Raw genomic sequence first — 23,057 nt, forward strand, 5'->3', positions numbered from 1 at the left:
ATCCAAGTTCCTTCCACTATACCAGGCTATCTCCTTCTGGAGAGATTGTTCCCTCAGGCTTCTCTATTTGCATATGGGAAATATCAGTTAGGAGTCTGTGTCCTACTTTCTTTGCTGAAGTTCAAGATCCCCTCTCTCCAGCCTGCATAAGATCTAAATTCACTCCCTTGGTTTCCTTAGGAATGAAAGCACTGACCTCTAAAAAGAGAGACCTGTTAGCCCTGGCTCACAGGAGTCCTTAGGTTCTAACATCTTGTTCCCATGAAGTATCTCCTCCATCATCAGGAGATGAAAAACACAAGCAATGCTAAATGTCACCTGATAAACCCAGGTTGTTGCCAAAGACACAAAGAATTGCTCAAGGTGCCCTTAGATGTTAGCCCGGAACTTCCAGCTCACACCATCACCTACGAAGCAGAAGCCCCGTATGCAACCTACCAAGAGGAATGCTAAGTTCACTGAACACATCTTCTGGTTCCCAGGAAGGCAACGGATGAGGCTGTTTTGTCTCCATCTCACTATAGGCCAATGAGCTCATCTCCAGGGATGGGACTTCTGTCAATCTGGAGTTTTCTGGAAAATATAAGTGAATATAGGTAATTCACAAAACACATCATGCCATGAAAAATCCCTGCGATTTATCTATACCCTGTACATTCGGTGACTGACCAATGGTCACCTGGGCTGCTTCATCACATGGAACCTGCCAAATGATTGCAATTTAGAACCAAAGTACCTTAATTAAGATCATCCCCCCTCCCCCCATGTCAAAACAACAGCATGCATATTGCAATCTTGGCATATCTTTTCATTCTGTTTAACAAGGAGAGAGGCTGTTTAAAGCTCTGGCTGGAGCAGTCTACTGATATCAAATGGGAGAGTCAACACACCCATAGCATAATTCAGCATGATCCATCTCTTTGCAAGCAATGAAGAGGGTAAATGAAAAGGTAAATGTCCCCACATTTAACCATGGCAAGAAGGGCAATGACATTCTTGCCCCAAACCTGTCAAGCATTATTTCTAAAGATGAACTCTAAATGCTATATAAGATAACGAGCCAATCATGACAAAGACATGTTCAGGCCTATGCCGACAGAGTAAAAGATGGCCCAGGCAAAGGAAGGCATTTCAGAAAGCCTGCCCCTCCCTTATTCAAGGCCATATCACAGGTTTTCTGAGGCAACAGGAAGGTCACTCAGTAGTGCTCTCCACAGGATTCAAAAGAACAGGTAGAAACTGCCCAGTTCACCCTGAGAATGGTTGGAATGACTTTCAGAGTACCTGGAATGCCATACTCTGATCTGGCTCTCTTATTCCACCAGGCAGAATAGAAGTAGCGAGTGATGGATTAGAAGGATTTTTACCACCTGGTTCTATTACGACAGTCTTCCTTCATACACTAAAGCCTCACATTAGTCTTTGGGATGCTAACTGGCTGCTTTACAATGCATCTTTAGCTAGAATCACTATAAATTTTTTTAAGGAATATTCTCTCTCCCCTTTTTGGCTTCTGGTTTTCATTTAGTCTATCCTGATGCTTACAACTTTGCATTGCAGGTAAAATGAAGCTCAATCTATTTTAAAACAAACTTTATGACATCATAGGGTCCCGCACAGTCATACTGCATCCATCACCTCATAGACCATGCATCGCTAATTTTGAGTTGGAATAATAATAATAAATAGCTAACATTTATATGTGTAAGGCACTGTGCAAAGCATTTTGCCAATATTATCTCATTTGATCCTTAGGACAACCCTGAAAGGTAGGTGCTATCGTTATCCCCATCTTAATGATGAGGAAATTGAGGCAAATAGAGGTTTAAGTGATTTGCCCAGGGTCCCACAGCTCGTAAGTGTTTTGAGGTTGGATTTGAATTCGGAAGGGGCCTCAGATGCTATCTCATTTGACAGGTGCGGAAACTGAAGCCTAGAAAGCTTAAATGATTTACTAGGTGACAGAAATGGGAGGGTAAGTGATTTATCCCACCACAAACGTAGGAAGTGACAGTACCAGAATTGAAACTCAGAGCCTGTGACTCTAAGTCACTGCATCACACTGCCTCCCTCTACTGAATCAAAGAATCACAGAATATCAGAGCTTCTAGGGAAGGACTAGTGAGACCAGCTAATCCACCTACCTCACCTTAGAGACAAGGAAACTGAAAGCTAGAAAACTTAAATGATTTATTAGACAGCAGATATGGGACTCAAAGCCAGGTCTGCCTACTCCAAGTGCTCTCCCCACTAGGCCATAGTGGACAGGTGTGGGAGATCACAGAACAAGGCCTGACCCACTCCCAAACCCTGGTGGGTTATCGTTCTGGGGTGGCAACAAGAGGGAGAAAACGAATCAAAAAATACTTCACAGTGAGCACTGCTTCCCCTGCCCCATACTCTTCTTCCACCTCTCCTTCCTTAAGTCCCCTGTGCAGTACAGAAATAGCTGCCCCAGGATTGCCCATGTGGACTTGTGCCATGCAGACACAAGAGAGGCTAGGCTGTTAGCTGATCTGCAGGAACTGTTGCTGTTTTCACTGATAATCTAAACTAATTTTAGCAGCAGTTCATCTGGGCTCATGTGAACTCAAAGGAGACCAACCTGTCTGATTATGCCTCCTAGAAAACTCATTGCCTCCTATCCTATCTCCTTTACACTATTTGTCTCAAAGCCTTTAAAAGTTTTACTTGGCTTATGGAAGCTTTCTTCTATTACCGAATTACTTATAAGGCAGTCAATGGTTATTAGCAATATTATTAGCAATGTTAATAGCAGCCTGCAAAACTCCTGTGTTACAGTCCTCTAGTTAGAAAGTCCATGACTGAGTGCCGCAGCACATGACAAAAAGTTAGTAGTTACCCTCAGTCAACATTTCTTGGCAAGCCTGGCTTTGGTTGCTGGTCTGTGTGGGGGAGCTGGGCTTCTCCTCTGGTTTGCCGCTTTCCTGTGTCCCATTTTTAGGGGATCCCATCAGTTTATAATCATCTAGGAAAAGACCAGACTGTGTACCCCCTTCCTCTGCTGGCTCTTGGGAAGACATTTTTTGGGATGTGGGGACTGGGTTAACATCTGAGTTTTCAGCTCCCTTTCCTTCCTTCTTGTAGCGATTTGGATCTTTAGGAAAGCTGTCGTCCTCAGGCTCAGCTGGCTTCTTCTCAGTGTCTAGATTTACGCCCGTCTGCCTTTCAAGCCCTATTTCATCAGAATGGCTCCTGGAGGCAGCACTTTCTCTGTCCGACTCGAATCTGATTTCAGCAGCTCCGCCAGCCGCAGATTCACCTGCCTCCTTGGCTAATTCCCCATGATCAGTGTTCAGGTCTAAAGGGGTCATCCCACAGGGAAATATTTCAGGGCAGGTTTTGTCCTTCTGCCCAACTGGCACAATCTCCTCCAGTTCTGTGATGTCTGGCTCCATGATAAAGTCTTCCTCTTCCCCCACCTCGTCCACTGTAACAAGTTCTTCCATGTTGGTAGGGTACCAGCTCTCCCCCTCCACCTCACTTCCACTTTCCCAATCTTGTTCCTGTATAAAAAAGTTGAATGTTGATCAGAAGATGGCTTACGAACTGACCTTAGCAGTCGAGAGACAGGCCGGAGTGCTCTAACCATGCCCACAGAGAATGCTCTAAGCACAGTGACCGAGTGTTCTTCTAATTTGAACTGGAAAGAATTACTTGGTAATTTAGTAGCACTAAACCTCTCAAGCTCCACACTGCAGGCCATGCATTGCTTAAAGAGTGTTGTGTTTCCCTTGGTGTCTTTAGAAGTCAGTTGGCTATACTCTGAACCCCTAAATGCCACCAAATTGGAAAAAGTCAGAAACACTTCAACTATTCCATTTAAAGTAACACATTGTAATTACCTATTAAAATATAAACAGATTTTGTAAAACCCTTCAACTTGTCTGAGTTATTTTCTTGTGACAGTGGTCATCATTTTGATAGGTATTTGGGCACAAATAGAAAAGATCCTGCAAAAATGTACATGCATATTTCTGCCTTTGTGGGCAAAAATGTACATGCATATTTCTCACTTTGGACACCTACTGAAACCACTTTTCTTAGTGTTCCAGGATAGCCCAAAGAGTGGGAAAGCAGCCTCAGGAGATCAGTTTTCTCCTGCCACAGATACTGATATCTTCCTCATCTGACATCAACTTATGACTGGAAAGTTATGAAACTGGACAGTTTCCAAGGACATTTCTTGGTGCCTCAGAAGCAGCAGACTGAGTATGTGTGTGGGGGAACTGTAACTGGATTTTTCACTCTAATTATATAAAATAATCCACAGCATTACAAATGATGTCTGGGGACTTGTGGGGTTATTATCTAGGTTCTCTGTGGCCTGTGGGTCCTGTTACTTGAAATTCTATTTTGGCAAGATGGTTTCTTAAGCCTTATGGTATATTTTTAGCACTCATTTTCTCAACAACTATGACCAAGTGTCAGGAGTGTGAAGCAAAGATTTCCAGAGAAAGCTATCTCTCAAAGTCTAGGTTGCATACGTGCATGTGTGTGCATGTGTGTACAAGTGTGTACATGTGTGTTTGAAGGGAAAGTAGGCTATGAATAGATTTCATTTGGAGAGAAATAGATGGGATATCTGAGGATGGCTACTTAGCCTGGGTACCATACTTCCAAATGGGGAAAACACCTTCACAAGATCCTATATGGATTTGGTACAGATATGGGTAAACTGATTGTATCTCAGATGAGAGTTACCTTCTCTTTCCTTTCATTTGCTGTATCAGAATCTTCTATTTTCATAAATTCATCACTTTCTTCCAAAGCTTCCTGTTCTTCTTTCCCAAGCTTAGAGGAACAAAGATAAAACAAAATAAACAGTGTTAACAATGGACACAGGAGGGACAAAGGGGCAGTGTGAATATGAACTAAAAAACATCTTCAGGTTAAGTCTTCAATAACAAAAGGTACCCTTTTTCATTTAAAAACATTATTTTCAGAAGGGAGAACAGAGGTTTCATGGGAGCACCGAAGGAATCTGTGACACAAACATATAAAAGGTTAAGAACCCCTAGCCTAGGGGTGGGGAACCTGGGCTTCCCTTGAGGCCACATGTGGCCTTCTAGATCCTTGGGTGAGGCCTTTTGACTGAGTCCAAGTTTTACAGAACAAGTTCTTTTATTAAGGGGGTTTGCTCGGTGAAGTTTGGATTCAGTCAAAGGGCCACACTTGAGGACCTAGAGGGCCATACGTGGTCTCTGTGAGAAAGATTTTGGGTAGTTAGGCTTCCACAGCAGAATAAGAAATTCCAAAATCTTGTGGATAGTCCCTCAACCAATCAGAAAGTATAGCAAACAACTAGCTCCTTAAGAAAGAACCCTGGAGGCCAAACCAGTTGCAACCTGTCTGGTTCAAGGACAGGATCTCAACAGGGCAAAGGCTTTTCTTTACTGCGCTTGCTTAATAAGCTTATTGAATATAACTGACACATCCCAAGGGTGGAGATAGCCGCCATTTTTGATCATGGGATGCATGACCTAACATGACAAGGAAGAACTTAGACAAACATGCAATGGGCTGTCCAGGAAGGGTGTAACTCTGATGAACCAGACCAACAGTAGCCCTGATAGGTGGAGTATGGATCTTACTAATGGTTTAAAAGTTGATTCTACCACTGAACTAGCTCCCACATGCTACTAAAGTGTGTTGTGCCCACTTCTCTTGTGAGAAGTGTAATAAAGGCTTTCCTTCATTCACTCACTGTAGTAAATTTTTTTTTGTTTCAGATTTTTCTAACAGTCTTGAGGCTGCAGGTTCCTCACCCCCACTTAGCCTATATTTAGGTATCCTTAGTAGGTTCAGGGTTGTTTAGTGAATTAGAATTATACAGGTGACCTGACACTTCCTGACTCTAAGAACTATCTCTTGGCATAGTCAGGGTGACAAAGTGGCAGCCACCCAAACTATACCCCATGGGCCAAACATCCTCTTTCCAATAACTACGCCCAGGATAATTACTCTGTACCATTCATACCCTCTCCCCTCTTTCTTCTCTCACTGTTACCCCTCTCTTTTAACAGTGACCTATCTCTGGCCTATCTAATTAAAAATATAAGCCCAGAGAAGAGGTCAGCCTGAATCCCCAAAAAACAAGTCTCCAAAATAGCTTCCCAAAATCCCAAGGGAAACTTCCCAGGCCTAAACTTTGGCTAACAAATCATTTTTTCAACTCCTTGAGGGGTAACACTTCTCCAGGAACTCTTAGGTGAGGATGGGTTCAGAATAAAAGATTCTGGAGATCTTTTTAAGTTTCCTGAACTGCTCCATCTGGCACACAAATTAGGCTTCGGAAAAATAATGGGAATCTGGTGTAGAAGTAGTCATGGCCTTTAAAGCTCATGATATGGAAATAGGGGAAATCTTGGTAGCCTGATGCTTACCTTAGAATCTAGGAGCATAGATTTTTTTAAAAATTCAGAGACATGAACACTAAACCAATGATGAGGATGGGATCTGGACCCCAAAAGGAAACCGTGCCCCATTTTCCCACATGGCCAAATCTCTGGCATTCACCTGAGGCTGTATTCCTATCAACTGGCCTTTGGTTATCTCTTATGCCCAATCTCCCAATTCTGTTACCCTTAATCTAGCCTAGCCCTCCATTGTCTTACCTCCATATGGCCCCTGGCCACTTCCCACTGTTAATCCTATGTAGTCTACATTCTCCCTTGGCCATGTGGTCCAGGTCTTTGGCATTCTATTAGCCCCCCCCCCCCACCCCACTACTTGGCCACTCCTAGATCTTTCCCACAGTCTTTCTATATATAAGGTCCATCTTGTCTCCATTAAGGTACACAGATTCTTAAAATCCAGCCACTGTTCAGATTCTTAAGATTTGGCCCGATTGCATTAGCAATACAAATGCTTAGATTCCTTAAGAGTTTGCCCAATATGAAGGATGTTCTAATAAACCTTGTCTTTGGCTGAAAGGTGGCTTGGGTCGAATTCATTTGGGCAGGACTTGTGTGTTGTGATTTTGGGGTCCCAGCACCCCTAAACCTCAACACCAGTACCTGACTAGTATCCTCCCCCTGATACTTCCAAGTACAACTTGTATTCTGAGGGATAGTTTTTGCTGATGTCTTTGCTTCACATTCCTGACACTTGATTTTAAACTGAAGATTATAGGGGAAGAATCAGTGGAGGGCCTGGTAATTACCAGGAGACAATTACCAGGAGAAATGGTGGTGATGACCTCACATATCTATATAGAAATGTACAAAGTTTGGATAATAAAGTGAGTCAGATCTCAGTTCAAGAAAGTAAAATTTCCCCCACAGATATATAGCAATATAAGAGCATACCTTACCCAAAATGAAAAATTAGATAAAAGGAGTAGTGGAATAGGATTGTCTATCCAGAAGATTTACTCATATGAAGAAGTCCATGAATCAAAAGGGAAAAGCATAGCGGAGAGCATTTGGATAAAGATCATTTAGGAGATATAGAAGCAATATTATGATGACACTATTTTCCAGATTGTAAAGACAAAAAGAAAAAAAATTAGTTCTAGAAACAGATAATAGAACTGGCAGTCAGGGAACTTCAACAATCTGGACATCTACTGGTGTGCTCTTTTGAAAAAATCGGAATTAATAAATTAAATTCTTGACTTGCTTTGATGATAATTTCATTCTTTAAAAGGTGGAAGAAGCAATGAGGTGAATTGTTATTCTGAATTTGATAGTGATCAATTTCAAGGAACTAATGGATATAAAAATAATGGGAATCTGGTGTAGAAGTAGTCATGACCTTTTAAAGCTCATGATATGGAAATATGGGAAATCTTGGTAGCCCTAGAATCTAGGAGAATAGATTTTTTTAAAAAATTCAGAGACATGAGAGATAGAATCCCATGAGCTACGGGGACATTGACTCAAGAATGATGGAATGCTCTTAAAAATGAAATTCCAAGGACAAATACAAATGATTCCAATGAGGAAAAGGAAACTGTTACTCAATGAGACTGCAAAGCTGACCATTTTGGATTTAAATAGACACATATAGATGATTAAAGCAAGGTCAAGTAAATAAAGATATATACAAATGTGTGGTATAAATTAAATTCAGAATGAGGAGAAGCTTGTGATAGATGCTAAGCACAACAAAATGGCTAGTTAGGTTTTAGCTAAGTTGCAACTAAGATGATTAAAGACAATAGCTGTTGCTCTTACATCTATGATAGTATGAACCTATGATTTGATGGTAACTAGTACCTGTATGTGCCAAAGGACTTGATTAGAAGTGTTTTGAGACTACAGAAATTTCCCTTTTAGTGTTTTAAGTCTTTTTCAGGGACAGAGACTGAAACATTTTGGAAAGAACAAGGGTGGCAAAAGGCACTCATCTGGATGTGGAACATAGAATTATTCTCCAGCTGGGATAATAGTCTCATCTCTGTTTATTACTATCCTGGATAAGACATTCTGCATTTTAATAATAATAATATCTAGAATTTATGTAGAGTTTTATGTTTTACAAAGTACTTTACAAATATTTTATTCTCACAATAACCCTGGGAGGTAAGTGCTACTATTATCCTTTTTTTTCTAGGTGAGAAAACTGAGGCAGAGGGTGAGGTGAATCTCTGAATAAAAGCACGTGCAATAGAAATTATTAAATTACTGAGAAATCTCTAAGTTTAAATTTGAGTATGTGTAGTTCAGAGCCTTATTTCTAGATGGCAAAATACTTTTGGGAAGGTCCATCTGGGCAGTTGTTTGTTTGTTTTTGGTGAGGCAATTGGGGTTAAGTGACTTGCCCAGAGTCACACAGAATCTGGGCAGTTTTTGATCTTTTGCGTCACTGTGTGAACCTGGAGACTAACTGATCAATTATGCTCTGGGGATGTGTCAACAACAACGCAGGTCTCCTCAAAATGAGAGGTCTGGGGAATCATCCTGATTTTCTGTCCCCTAGAGATGCTTCTCTTGGTGCTATACGTGTGTGCAAAGCCTCTGTACCCACTCCTCCATACCCACTCCTACACCTAGACATACTGTGCAGGTTTCAGGCATCAAGAGCCTAGGATATATGTTAGGTATGAATGACCGAATGACTTTCCAGTTATTGGAGGTCTGGGTGGAGCCTGAAGATAAAGGTGTGGATGTTACTGAGGTAGCTTAAATGTTTCTTGGCTCACCTATTTTTTTTGCATCCAGCTTAGTCTTTTAAAAATAATTCCCAATTTTTCTCATTGAAATAATTTGGGATGTGATGGCACATAAGCAACAAAATGCAGGAAAGATCAATTAAGTGAACCCATAAAAATCTATTGTTTGTAACCCTATTACAAGATCTAATGTACTTTACAATGGGGTTACATAATTGATATATATGTACATATATATATATATATACACACATACATATACAAAATTTAGTATGCAACTACATATGACTCTCATGCTTGCTGAAATTTGTATGAAGCTTTATTATGTGATCCATGGATGTTATATAATGCTTGATCTGTCAGTAGTTTGCAGGGACTACAAATTTTTTCAGCGTGGGGAGAGTACGATGGGGCTATCATGGTGGCAGAGTTGACAGTAGTATCCTGCTTTTCCTCTTCTCCTTCAGATGTTTCTAGTGATTTTCTGAGGTTCATCTGAGCCTCAGGGTAATATGCAAGGCCCAGCACAAATAACCAGAGGAATGATAAGTAGTTAGGAAAGGCAAATTGAAAAGGGGTCAAAAGTTTTTCAGAAAGACTCAATAGGAGCTGCTGACCACACCAAGGGCACACCTTAAGACATAGCACGCCAGTAGAAACAGCGCTTTAATTTGGAATCAGAAGACCTCAATTTGAAATCTACCTCCATTTACAAGTGGAGTGACCTTAGAAAAGTTAGTTAACTTCCTGGACCTCCTCTGTTTTCTCATCTGTAAGATAAGACAGACCAGATGACCTCCTTCTCTGAGAGCATGATCTCATAATCCCTGTTGACTTGGAGGCAAGGAAGGCATATATGAAATTCAGATACCTAACTCTACTAGGAATGAAGGGTCGGGGACCTTTGGTTGAGAAGGTTAATCAGTCAGTGCTTAGAGGCATGGCCAGATGCTTAAGGGGCCCTTTTGTGGCAAGGGGTGGAGCTGTGAGCCTAATGAAAAACAAGCTGCTAAGCAGGACATATTGGCCCTGGTCATCTTTCTGTCAGAGCTATAATACTTTCCTGAAGAAAGAAAATCAATGATAAATGGAAGGGGTGAGGGGCAGGGAAGAGGCAGAGGCACAGGAAAAAATAAAATCGTAGAGGGAATAAGAGACCAGAAAATGCTGACCTGCTCTCTCCTTTGTGAATGACCATACTGGGATGGAATGGGGATTTTTCTCACAGCACTTGCTGCCAAATCTCTGCTCAGTTCTGAAGCCCAGGTAGTTTTCAGCTGTTATCCACAAAAGGCAGATTCAGCTCTGCCTTATTCTAGTTGAGGGAAGTAGTTCCCAAGACTCCAGTCCCCTATCTTGGCAAATGGACCATATGCATGGGCACAATGAACACAGGCCAGAAGTGTCCCTCACAAAAAGTTATGGGAAGGGTAGGTGAAGGCAAGGTTTAGAAATACAGTTACTCCTTTCCTAGAGATAGGACGTGGATCAGTGAGGAAGCATGAAGAAAGCTGACTAAAAAGTATTTTTCTTAACTAGCCCTTGCTGAGCATCCACTATAAGACAGGGCCCCAGCCTGGGCATGATAAATGCAAAGAGGTACGGAGCCCAGGGCAAATCAGTACTGGATACTGCTCCTCAACTTTTGTATGGAGGAGAAATCAGATTCTGACCAATCCTGAAGGAGACAGTCACCAAGAAGCAGAATATAGCATAGTTGTAGGATTGGAAGAGTATCAGAAGAGAGGGACATTCCCATTGGCTTTGGAGAATGACTGTATCCACGTGAGTGAGAATCAGTTCTTTTTCGGTACCAGGTGGTAGGAGCCACCTTCCTGCCTGGTGTGCTTGTGTGCTGAGATCTCCTCAAAATGAGAGGTCTGGGGGATCATCCTGATTTTCTGTCCCATAGAGACGCTTCTCTTGGTGCTATACCTGCGTGCAAAGTCTCAATGGTTACCAGGCCCATGGATCTATGATCTTATGGCATCTAATGTGGGGTTAAGGTGTGGAAAATGGGTAAATATACAACTCAGAGGGGAAAAAAAAATAATCATCTTCCTTATGTAAAAACTCCTCTGTACTCACTCCTACACCTAAACATATTGAGCAGGTTTTAGGCATCAGGAGAGGTCAGTGGTTAGTCTATACAGTTTGGAGCTTCAAGACTTTCCCTTGACTCACTGTGTGAACTGGAGCTGTGCTACCTCAGCCCTTTGAGAATGCTGGATGAAAGGGGCCATATATAATTGCCACGTCTTTTGAAAAGAGAAGTAAAATAGAGCAGGCAATTAACCGTGTCTAGGAAAACACACCAAGGCCATAGGGTGGACAATAATAATTTTGTGGGAGGTGGCTGCTTCTTTCCTTTACCTCCTTTCTCTGAAGAACTAGGATTGGTCAACACTTTTGGTGGGAGGGAGGGCTGTGTGGATGGAAGATCTAATCTCACTTGGCAGAATGTGTGGGTATACACACACACACACACCTCACTGTAACTCCACCCTGTACAAACAGGGCAGCAGAAAAACTCTACATCAAGTGATTCTGATGTCCTACCAAAAACTCTTCTCACCAGATCAAAACACTTTTAGGGACCAGGTTCTCCTGTCCCTCCTCCTCTGCAATGGAGGTGGGAATATGTATTACCTCAATCTCTGCTGCTTTGTTTTCTTCTGTGTCTGTTTCTCCCTCTTGACTTCCGTCTGGTTTTGTGGTTTTGTTTTTCTCACTCTGTTTGGCCTTGGCATTCTCTGAAGTCCTATTGTCCTTGGGCTCCAAAATGTCTTCCTTCCCTGAGTTCTCACAGTGGGTGTGTCTTTCTCTTAATCTAGTCTCTTCTTTTTTTTTGGACTTTGCAGGACTGTCCTGTTGCTGCTTGAGATATCTATCAGGTTTGAGCTTGGGATCTTTTCGGTAATAGCCATCCTCTCGGCCTTTGTAACCAGATGAAGAGTGGAGTATGCTAGGGGAAGTGGGCCGGATATATTTGTCTCTGTGTCCCCTCATTCCTTCAATCCGGCTGTCCAAGTCAATTTTGTCCAGTTGCCGTGGGTAATGTTTCCGATCATGAACCCAAGTGTCTGTCCTGTCCCTCTTGTCATCTCCATTTTCCCTCCAGTGAGTCAGATCCCTCTCATCCTCTCTCCTGGCATAGGGGGACTGATCCCAGGATTCCCTACCATTGCCCCAGTCTGCACGGGAAGGACATAGAGGGCTGTGGGAAGAGCTGCAGGAAGTGAAGCTGGTAGTGTGAGACCTCGGGGAGAGTGAGCGGCTCACTGGACTTCGAGACCTGGGTCTCTCAGGGCCATATCTGGGAAGGAGAACAGGGAAGAAGTGTATGTATAGAAATATACACACGTATCAAAATCCGTATTCACACATAGATATGCTCACGCAAACACACAATCATAAACAGTGATAAATACATGGATATATTTTATAAATATACATATAGTATTAAACATAAAATACACATATTATCAAACATATCAAATATATGCACTCATGTAGTCAGACACACCAATTCATATGTGTATGTATACTAGGTATATGGTCCTTGGCAATTCTCTTAACCTCTCTGGGTCTCACTTTTCTCATCTGTAAAATGAAGCAATTGGAATTAATTGGCTCTACAATCTCTTCCAGCTCTAAATCTATGAATATAAGGAATATATGTGTTTATGTATATGTATGTATATATATGCAAACATATACAAACATGTATGTGTATATGTGTATATACATATGCACACATGCATGTATATAGGAATAGGTATATATGTGTGTGCACATATAATTTATATTTACGTATTTCATTTATTATTCGTTCCTTAGCCACATATATCTATTTATATTATTTATGTAATTATATATTTTTATACTGCTTGTATGTGTGTATATATGTGTGCATATATACACACACATATATACATATATATGTATACATACATACAGAGAGAGAGAAAGAGAGGCAATCAGCTCCAACTGCCTCATTTTTACAGATGAGAAAAGGCCGGCCCAGAGAGGTGACCTGAATTGCCAATGTCCATACAGCTAATAAGTGAAGAAGGTGGGATATAAACCTGCGTTCTTCTGACTGAAAGTCCAGAACTTCCCACTATACCACATTGCCCCCACACAAGTACACAGGGATATACATTTGTCAATATGCACAAATGCATATATATATAATTATGCACAGAAACAGAAAAGCACACATATAAACATGTATTAACATAGTCCTACACAAATATTTGATGATTAAATAAGATATACATTTGACACGTTAATATTGTAGCACTTTGATAGGGTTATCCATTCCGGGAATTATCTAGAAGAAGCAGACCCACCTTTTATTCTTCTTCTTTTTTTTTTTTTGTGAGGCAATCAGGGTTAAGGGACTTGCCCAGGGTCACACGGCTAGTTAAGTGTCAAGTGTCTGAGTCTGGATTTGAACTCAGGTCCTCCTGACTCCAAGGCCAGAGCTCCATCCTAGCTACCCAAGACCTGCCTTTCCTAACCATAGAGTTGTTTATGGGTCACAAAGACCATTGTTAATAGCCATCAGATCTCATATGTACTGCTAGGGTCACCTGGCTGAACCAATAGAAAACCTGAGATTTAGGAGCACTAGAGAGATTAGGTAACCATCCACATTACTCTGAACGTGGCAAACAAATCACATTACATCAGGTCTCGCACTGCTGTTGCTGCTACTTTAAATACGATAGCATGCTTGTATTTGTGGTAAGTTTTAATCCTGGCTTGACATACTGGCTTAAATCAAACAGAGTTAGGAAGATTAAATCTGTTGGGGGGAAAATAATTCGTTCCAAAGCCCAGAATGGATGTTTCGTGGATGACTCTCTCTCTTATATTATCTACATTCCTGTCCATTTGCATAAATAATTGAGAGTAGACAGTAGGTAGAAACCACCAAAACAAAAAAGCTTCTGAAGCTTCAAATGAAAGTAGATATGCTCCAAAGAGTCAGGCTAACAAGAGGCACCTTCCTACCATTTCTTCTCACCAATATTTTTGCATACAAGAAGGACCCCAACTTTCATATTTTCCAGAGGCTAAATTTATGCAAAGAGTAGTCCTGGGCTTGTGACAATCCTTTCATCAGACAACTAGAATGTTAACTCCTGAGGTGGATGTGATAATAAACATGCTGCCATTGAGAAACCTAAGTGGTGAAATTGATGCTGGGATGCATTTATCCCTGGGTGATGGGAAATTGGTTGTTTTGCTTTATGGGGTGTATCCTACTCTAATCATCAGTGGCTGTGGCTGTGGCTGTGGGATAACACAAGGCTTGGTTCTAAAGTCTTCATGACTGGCCAGAGGTAGGGCATGGAATTAAAAACTTGTCAGTAAGGGAAAAAGTTAGGGAGAAGAAAACTTGCTTGTGCTGGTTTTTGCAGTGGATTCCTACAAGAATCCATGGGAAGAGGCCCTGAAATAATCTTCAGGGTCTTAGTTAGATGATTGAATGACATAAGGCCAGGGCCTGAACCCAACCCCTGAAGGTATTTGGAGAGCCATCTATTAGAATTAGCTTATTTTCAATAAAATGTAGAACTGACCAGTAGAGGAATGAATTACTCAGATAACATTCCTACATTAATAGTCCTTGGACTTGTTTGTATTGTTTATGGATTAACTTTTCCCTTGAAAATAAATTGTACAATCCGCATTTGGACATAAGCTAGTATGGATGTTGGAGTTTTTGGCACATGAACTAAGCAGTTTTGAGGGATGGGGTAAGTGACAGAGGGTAGGGCATCAAATTCCAAATTGGATAATACCTTTGACTAGGCAGGCCATGAGGACAGATGGGAGGGACAATCTGCCCAGGCCCCAGAACAGTATTTATAAAACCCTGGCTGACTAGCCATGATAAAAAATGCCTTAGGGATCCCTTCCATGAGGCAGTTTTCTTATGTGGGATGAGTGAGAGGGTAAAAACAAGGAATCAACTTGATTTACGGTCAGGGCTTTCATTGCCTGGCTCAACTTCCCTTATGATGTAAAACGGGTGAATTTTTTAGACTGCTCAGAATTTGCTTTACACATGGCTCAACTCTGTTCCACAGGTCCCCTGGCCAGATATGCCTCACCTGTCTGCCTCCCGGAACAAGTCCCGCTCCCTCTGAGAGTGAATGTCCTGGATGATGGCTGCAACATTCTTCCCAGGTTTCTGGGCAAAAAAAATTTTTTTTAAATCAACTTTAAATCAGTCACAACAACAATAGACTATAGGAGGAGGTCATTCTCTTATGCCACTATAAGAAGATACTCTGTACTCAAGAGGGAGAATGAAATGAAACAAAGCCAAAAAGGAATGCATGCTACTGATAAATGAACACATTAGTGCTAATGTTAACATTATCTACTAAGATGGAAAATGAAGTAACACTAATGCCACTATTGTGCTTATTGCACCCTCAAAGAGATTAAAGCTAACAGGAAAGGACCCTCGTGCACAAAACTACTTGTAGCAGCACTTTTTTGTTGTAGCAATGAACCAGAAAATAAGGTGGTGCCCATCAATTAGGGAGCAGCTAAACAAATTATGTCATTTGAACATAATGGAATAATACTGTTCTATAACAAATCACAAAAGGAATGGGTTCCAAGAAACATGAGAAGACTTCGTATGAACTGATATAGAGGGAAAGAAGCAGAATCAGGAGAATAATTTATACACTGACCACAACCCTGTAAAGAAAAACAACTTTCAAAGATTTAAGAAATCAATTGCATTGGTTAATCCAACGACCGACCATGATTCTTTTGCTGATTTGGTTTACAATCTGTCACAAGAGAGGTTTGTTTGTCTATATTGGGGAGGAGGGATATGAGGGGAAGGATATTGTAGTGATGCCCAAAAAAAGAATAAGAAGAAAACAAAAGAGGGTTATTGAAGCATTAAATAAATAGATTTCTGTTAATTAAGTAGTAAAATTTAATTTTAAAAAGCATGTAACAGTAGGAAGTTCAGAGGGAGACACATAAGCAGGAGTGCTTTGAAACCAACAAACTGAATTCATTATGTTTTAAAAGGCAAGCTATGTTTAACAGAACTTTGTGATTTCATATACAATCCTCTTTTTCTCTTTATCGTATATAGAAATTTTCATGTTAATGGAAGTTTGTCAAGTTTGGGAAAATGAAATATGAAACTTATTTTTAAAAATAAAACTAAGGAAGAATGTTAGGATTTACTATCTAGAAATATAATGTTTATATTATCCCCCTGTGAGTTACAGAATGTTAGCTATAGTAGAGACTTCAGAGACCATTTAATTTAATCATTTATGTTATAGATGATGAAAATGGAACACAGATAGAAGTGACTTGCTTAAGGTTACACAGCTAGCTAGACTGAACCTAGAACTCAGATTTCTTGATATTCAAATTCTGGCTTTTTTCACTAATAGTCAAAAGGCATAAAACCAATTTTCTTAAAAAAAATCTCTAAAAAGTACATGCTCTTCTGAAAGAGAGGTCATGAGATAATGACCTATGCTAGACAGCTAAGCTCTTCTTAGGGAGAGCCCCTGTGGCTACTCTGGCTGTTATCCTCATGTAACTTTTCTTCCCTCCAGTCTCCTCCACAACTTGTCTCCCCGTTTCCTTCTCTCCTGCATCCCTCCCCCTGGCTCTGTCTTTATCGAATTCAACTCTCTCAGTTAATGGATGAGGAAGGGAAGGGTAAGAAGGAAGGGAATAAGGCTTCATGTAGTGCCTACCATGTGCCATGTACTGTGCTAAGCATTTCTTACAAACATCTCATCTGATCCCTTCAACAACACTGTGAGGAAGGTGCTATTATTATCCACATTTTACAGTTCAGGAAACTGAGGCAAACAGAGTTTAAGTGACTTGCCAAGGTTACACACCTGGTTAGACTGAACCTAGAACTCAGGTCTCTTGATATTCAAGCCCTTGATTTTTCTACTAATTGCTAAAAGGCCAAAAAAAAAAAAAGTTTAAAAAAGTCTCCAAAGTAGGAAATCAATTTGACACTGTCAGGACTTTTGCTGTTTCCCAGAGTCAGTTCCAACTTGCTACTATAAGTTCTTTCTACTCTCCCAGGGGAGAGGTTGGGAGCTGGAAGCTGGGTCAGTACCCAAAGACAACAGAGGAGAAGGAGGAAGGAAGAAGGTGAAGAGAAAGGCTGAAGAGGTCAAGAAGGGGGAATGAGTTAGGATTGTCTCCGGGCTTCAGTCATATTAGGGACCAGTACCATCTCTCCCTTAGCTTAAACTCAACTTCGTTTTGCTGTTCCGAGTAGGCGCTTAGTAAATACTTATTCCCTTCCCCTTCTTCACTGAGAAAGTCTCTAAGTATGTGGCTGGCCTCCCTTACAGAGGGAAGTCTTTAGTCTTTCTCTGCTGTTTACAGCATCCTCTAGTGGCTGCCTGAAAATCTCAAGCAATGAAGGCCCAGCAACTACCCAGAGAAAGATTCCCTAAATCCCCAAGGTCAAAGAAGTATGTTTGGTGATACCCTCCTAGGCTAGAAGAAGTTTTTTTTGGATTAAAAAAAAAATCCTTTTGTCCTGCACTCAAATACAGGACACTTCTCAACCATTGAGCTCAAAAGCCATGATGATGTTGGGGTGAGGTTGAGTGAAAAAAAAAAAACGAAAAACAAAACAGACTTGATAGCTACTTTCCTGGGTTAATGAAAGCTGAATAAGATAAAATGCCCAATTAATTTCTTCCTCCTTCCTGGGGGTGAGCTGTCAGTAGAAATGTTTTAATTAATATTTTTAAAAGCAGGATAGTATATAGTAGAAAAAAACCTGGAGTTGAAAGCAGGAAACCTGATCCCAGATGTGCTCTTCCCAATCATGAGGCCCTGTACAGATCACTGAAATTTTCCAAGTTCCAGTTTCCTCATCTGTAAAAGAAGATAATAATACTTTCTCTGCCTATCTTTTGGGGTTATGATGAGTATCTGAAGAGATGATGAAGGTCAAAGTGCTTTGAAAGGTAAATAAATGATAGGGCATGCCTGTAATCCCTCTTAATGGGGAGGCTGAGGCTGGTGGATTATTTGAGCTCAGCAGTTCTGAGTTGCAATAGGTCTAAAGCCCATTACGTGTTTGCACTAAGTCTGGCACAATTATGGTGAGCCTCTGGGAGCTGAGGATTACTAGGCTGCCTAAAAGGCACAAACAAGACTAGGTCAGAAACGGAGCAGGCCAAAGCTTCCCTGCCAATCGGCACTGGGATCCAGTCAGAGTGTTTCCAGACATCCAGCCTGGGTGACCTATGGAAATCCAGTCTCAATTAAAACAATTACAACAACAACAACTACTAAATAAATAAATGTCAGGTGGTAGGGGTAAATAAATGAATGGGATAAAAGATTATGTTACACACCACCTGGATCACAGGAACAATTAGATGAGGAGCTCAGGAAACTCACAACAAATGTTGTCCTATGGCAGGGGTGGGGAACTGGCCTCCAGGACACATGTGGCCCTCTAGGTCCTCAAGTGCAGTCCTTTGACTGAATCCAAACCTAAGTTTGTTCTGTAAAGTTCAAAAGATTCAGGAAAAAGACTACACTTGAGGACCTAGAGGGCCAATGTGGCCTGGAGGCCACAGGTTCCCCAACCTGTCCTAAGGCATGGTAGAGAAAAAATGTGGGACTGAAACTATCTGTACATCTGTTGGGATTAACTTTCTGCCAAAAGCTGAGCAGCTGATAATTTTTAATTTGCCTTATCAATTTTATCCTTAAAAAAAAGAAGAAAATGACCAGGGAAATTGCTACTCTGGACTTGACATAAGATAGTAACTTTGTTGAAGTATAAATAATGAAATCTTTAGGGACAAGCGCCCACTTCCTCTTAGAATTTGTAATAGACAAAGGGAAAGCCAAATATAGGCATGTTAGAATTTGGGAAAATGAATTTTAAGGAGTTCAGAGAAAGAATAGATAGAATGCAGTAGCTTAAAATAGGGGGCAACGAGGTGGCACAGTGGACAGAGCACTGGGTCTGAAGTTAGGAAAACTCATCTTCTTGAGCTCAAATCTGGCTTCAAAAACACTTGATAGGTGTGTGACTCTGGGCAAGTCTCTTACTTCCGTTTTTCTCAGTTTCCCCATCTGTAAAATGAGCTGGAGAAGGAAATGGCAAATCACTCCAGTATCTTTGCCAAGAAAACTCCAAATGGGAGTCAAAAAGAGTCTGACATAACTGAAAATGACTGAACAGCAACAATGGCTTAAAATACAAGGCAAGTCAACTCAAGAGAGATTGCTACTTATCAAGAAATTCTGAAGAAAAGGGAGAGAAAAGATACTGATGTGGCTTCTTAGGGAGCTCATCAATAGGCAGAAAGTTGAGGACAAATACAAAAGAGGCGCATGGTCCTCAGAGAGATCCTTAAAGTTCAGAATGAACTCAGAATCAACCAAGACTGGCAACGATTTGCTAAGAAAAACAAGAGGGGGCTTAAAAAACTGTGTTGGGGGCAAGAAGAAAATTGAAGTAGGGATCCACTCATTTGTGGTGGATGAAACTATGATAAATAACAGTGAGACGATAACTACTCAAGTCATTCTGCTGAAAAAACCAAATGCTACCTTAGGTTCCATTGAGGAAGGTGACACCTTCACAGTATCCTGCTTTGGTCACACCAAACAGGAAGTTCTGCGTTCGATTCTGGGAGTCAAATTTTAGGCTGTTGACAAGCTGGAGTATATCCAGAAGGGAATAGTTGGGATGGTGAAATGATTGCAGATCATGCTAGATGGGAATCACTTAACAGAACCGGATATTTAGCCTGGAGAAGACCAAGGTTAAAATATACCTCTCTTTAAGTATACTGAATGACTGTCATGTGGAAAAAAATTAAACTTGGTCTGCTTGGCCTCAGAGGGAAGAATTAGAAGAAAGATCTAGAAGTTTCAGAGACACAGATTTTGGCTTCATTGATGGGAGGAGAAACTTCCTAACAAAACTGTCCAAAGGTGAAATGGGGGAAGGGATGTGTGTGACAGGAATGGGTTCCCCCATTTCCATATTGAAGATTTCCATATTGAAGCTAGAGATCCACTTATCAGAGAAGATATCAAAGGGATTCTTGGACTTGATGGTCTCTGAGATTCATTCCATCTTTGAGGTTCTGTAGAAGTAATTATTTGCCCTCCAAAGCCATCTGTGACTCCGTATATAGCTAAAGCGTGACCTTGAGGAATCTGACAAAAGTGAGAGAAAAGGCTTTTGAGGGAACAGGGAGTCACAAACAAGTACTGTTTGACCTTTATTTTATGGCCCAGGGGAGGCTGAATCTCTTCAACATGCGGCTAAAGGTCAAAATAGACAGGTGGTTATGAAACCCCTCTTGGCCCAGGGAACGAGAAGATGTTGTACTTACCAGCTACGCGCAGCAAAGCTACACAATAAAAGACTGATAAGCAGCTCAAGAGCCCATATATGCTGATTGGAAGATAAAATAGTGAGAGATTCACATGGTTTCAAGACCTTGGCAGAATTATCCCCCAAAGGATGCTGGCTCTAAGGCAGTGCAGATAGACCCACAGGGAGGCTGAAATGCTTGGAGGCTTTGTCCTCAGGCTAAATTGTCAAGGGCTCAGGCCCAGTCCTGGATCTGCCCATCTGGCCCAGTCTGCTGGGGTTGACTGTATAAACTTTACTCTATCCACGTGCAAAATGAAGACAAATTTGGCTGTTGTATAACTACCTATCGCCTGGGGACCTAGCAGGGCTGCACTTATAAAAGGCCGAAGGCAAGGGGCAGAGTTGCTAGTTCCCAAAGAAGAAATCCACATAAGGTGCTTTGTACACTTATTAGAAGAGTTACACAAATGCCAGTTATTATTACTAAGGCCACAGGGTAGCACAGAGCACCTCAGAAATGAGTGCTATCAAAATTGCCTCTTTCTTCTTATTGCTGTGTTTTCTCATCTCTGCATTTAATTTGTACTATTTCCCCCTCCAGGAATGCTCTCCCCTTCTACGCCACCCAGCCAAATCCCCCCAGACTTCCAGGCCCTGATCAAATCCCTCGCCTTTCATGAAATCTCCCCATCTTACTCCGAGCCACACTGATTTCTCCTTCCTCTGAACTCAGAATAGTCTTATTGGTTAAATCCCCTTAGATTTCTGTCTTGTTTCTCCAACTGTTCTGTAGGCCACTAAAAAGATTTTATACTCATTTATTTGTTGTTGGATTTTTCATCCCAATTAACAAGCATCTATTTTCTTTCCCTTCTTCCTCTCTTCTTTCCCTCTCCCCAGCCAATGGGGGAGAAAAAGAAACAAAAAACAAAACCCTTGTAACAGATATGCATAGTCACACAAAACAAATTCCCACGCTGACCATGGCAAGAACGAATATCTCATTTTGCATCTCCTATCACAGAGGCAACAAGGTGGCATGGTGGATAAAGCCCTAGATAACCTGGTTAGATTCTCCCTAGCTGTGCAGCCTTACGTAAGTCTATCAACCTTTTAGCCTTACTTTCCTCACCTGTAAAACTGGGCATGATAACAGCACCCCTTTTAAAGGGTTTTTGTGAGTATCAAATGATATAATGTTAAGTGATTTCTAAACTTAAAATGTGATATGTTAGCTACTATTATTATATTCATACTACAGTGCCTGGTATGATGGTTTATACATGGTAGGTGCTCAGTCAACATTTGTGACATCTTAACAAAGGGTTAAATTAATTAGACAATACTGTAATCTTCAGGAATACGGCTCTTGGTGCCTTTGTGCCCCTTCACAATGCCTTTTTATAATAATAGTTAACATTTATAAAGTGATTACTATATACCAGGCACTGTGCTAAGTACATTACAATTATATAATAATGATGATGGTAATGATGATGATAATCATAATAATTGACATTATATAGCATTTACTATGCACCAGGCATAAGTGCTTTACAAATATTATCTCATTTCAGCCTCATAACAACCCTGGTAGATAGATGCTATTATTATCCCCATTTCACAGATGATGAAACTGAGGCAAAGAGGTTAAGAGACATCATTGTCCAGGGTCACATCTCTATTAAGTGACAGATGCTGGATTTGAATTCAGGTCTTTCTGACTCTAAGCCCATCTCTATCCACTGTGCTATGAAGTTTTGTACACTGGGCTCAGTATCTTTATGAACTCAGGAAAATCACTTCCCCTTTCTGGGTCTGCTTCCTCTTCTGAAAAAAATTATAGGAGGCAGGGGAGGGTTTGGACCAGATCATATCCAATGCCCCTCCTAGCTATCACATGCTGGAATTCTCTCTTGATGATTCTAAATGTAGATGACTGACCAGCTCATCAGATGTTTTCCAAGAGTTTCTCAACTGTCCTGGTTTAGAAATGAGGGTGGTGTGCTGAAAGGAAGCCTAGACCATCGCTAGCTCCCAATCCTCGCCAAAAGAGCACCTTTCCCCATTGCCCTAGCTGGATGCCTCTGTGCTCTGCAGAGCAAGTCTCTTAACCCTGTTTGCCTTAGTTTCTTCATCTGTAAAATGATTTGGAGAAGGAAATGGCAAACCACTCCAGTACTTTTGCCAAGAAAACCCCGAAAGGGGGTCATGAAGAATCGGACCCAATTGAACAACACCACCACTGCTGTTGCTCTGCAGAGCAGAAAATGCCAGAAGGAATATGAGGCTCATAGGGCTGAGGTTCCGGATGCCCACAGAGCCTCATGCTTATAGCAGTCACTCAGTAAGTGCGTGTGCTGCTGCTGCTGCTGAGCTCTCTGGCCTGAAGTGGCAGAACATTCTGGTTCTGTTCTGCACAGCTTTAATTTCATGTGATTCCTTCAGAGGGTAAGAGGAACACACTTCAGAATGCCTCTTCATTTTCTCTATCTCTTTTTCTCACATTCATTGAAGGCATTT

General features: G+C 41.2%; 1 protein-coding gene across 1 annotated transcript in view; it reads right to left on the reverse strand.

The window, feature by feature from the left end:
- RBM20 (RNA binding motif protein 20) overlaps window positions 1-23,057 on the reverse strand; it is a 236,296-nt gene that overhangs the window by 10,770 nt on the left and 202,469 nt on the right. Inside the window, exons 8-12 of the mRNA XM_027851849.1 lie at window positions 15,268-15,347; window positions 11,789-12,455; window positions 4,726-4,815; window positions 2,864-3,527; window positions 439-573 (exon numbers count right to left, since the gene is read on the reverse strand). Of these exons, the coding sequence (XP_027707650.1) occupies window positions 439-573; window positions 2,864-3,527; window positions 4,726-4,815; window positions 11,789-12,455; window positions 15,268-15,347 (1,636 nt within the window). The remainder of the gene's footprint in view (window positions 1-438; window positions 574-2,863; window positions 3,528-4,725; window positions 4,816-11,788; window positions 12,456-15,267; window positions 15,348-23,057) is intronic.

The sequence above is a fragment of the Vombatus ursinus genome, unplaced genomic scaffold, assembly GCF_900497805.2.
Source record: "Vombatus ursinus unplaced genomic scaffold, bare-nosed wombat genome assembly UNPS02009205.1, whole genome shotgun sequence".
NCBI lineage: Eukaryota > Metazoa > Chordata > Mammalia > Diprotodontia > Vombatidae > Vombatus > Vombatus ursinus.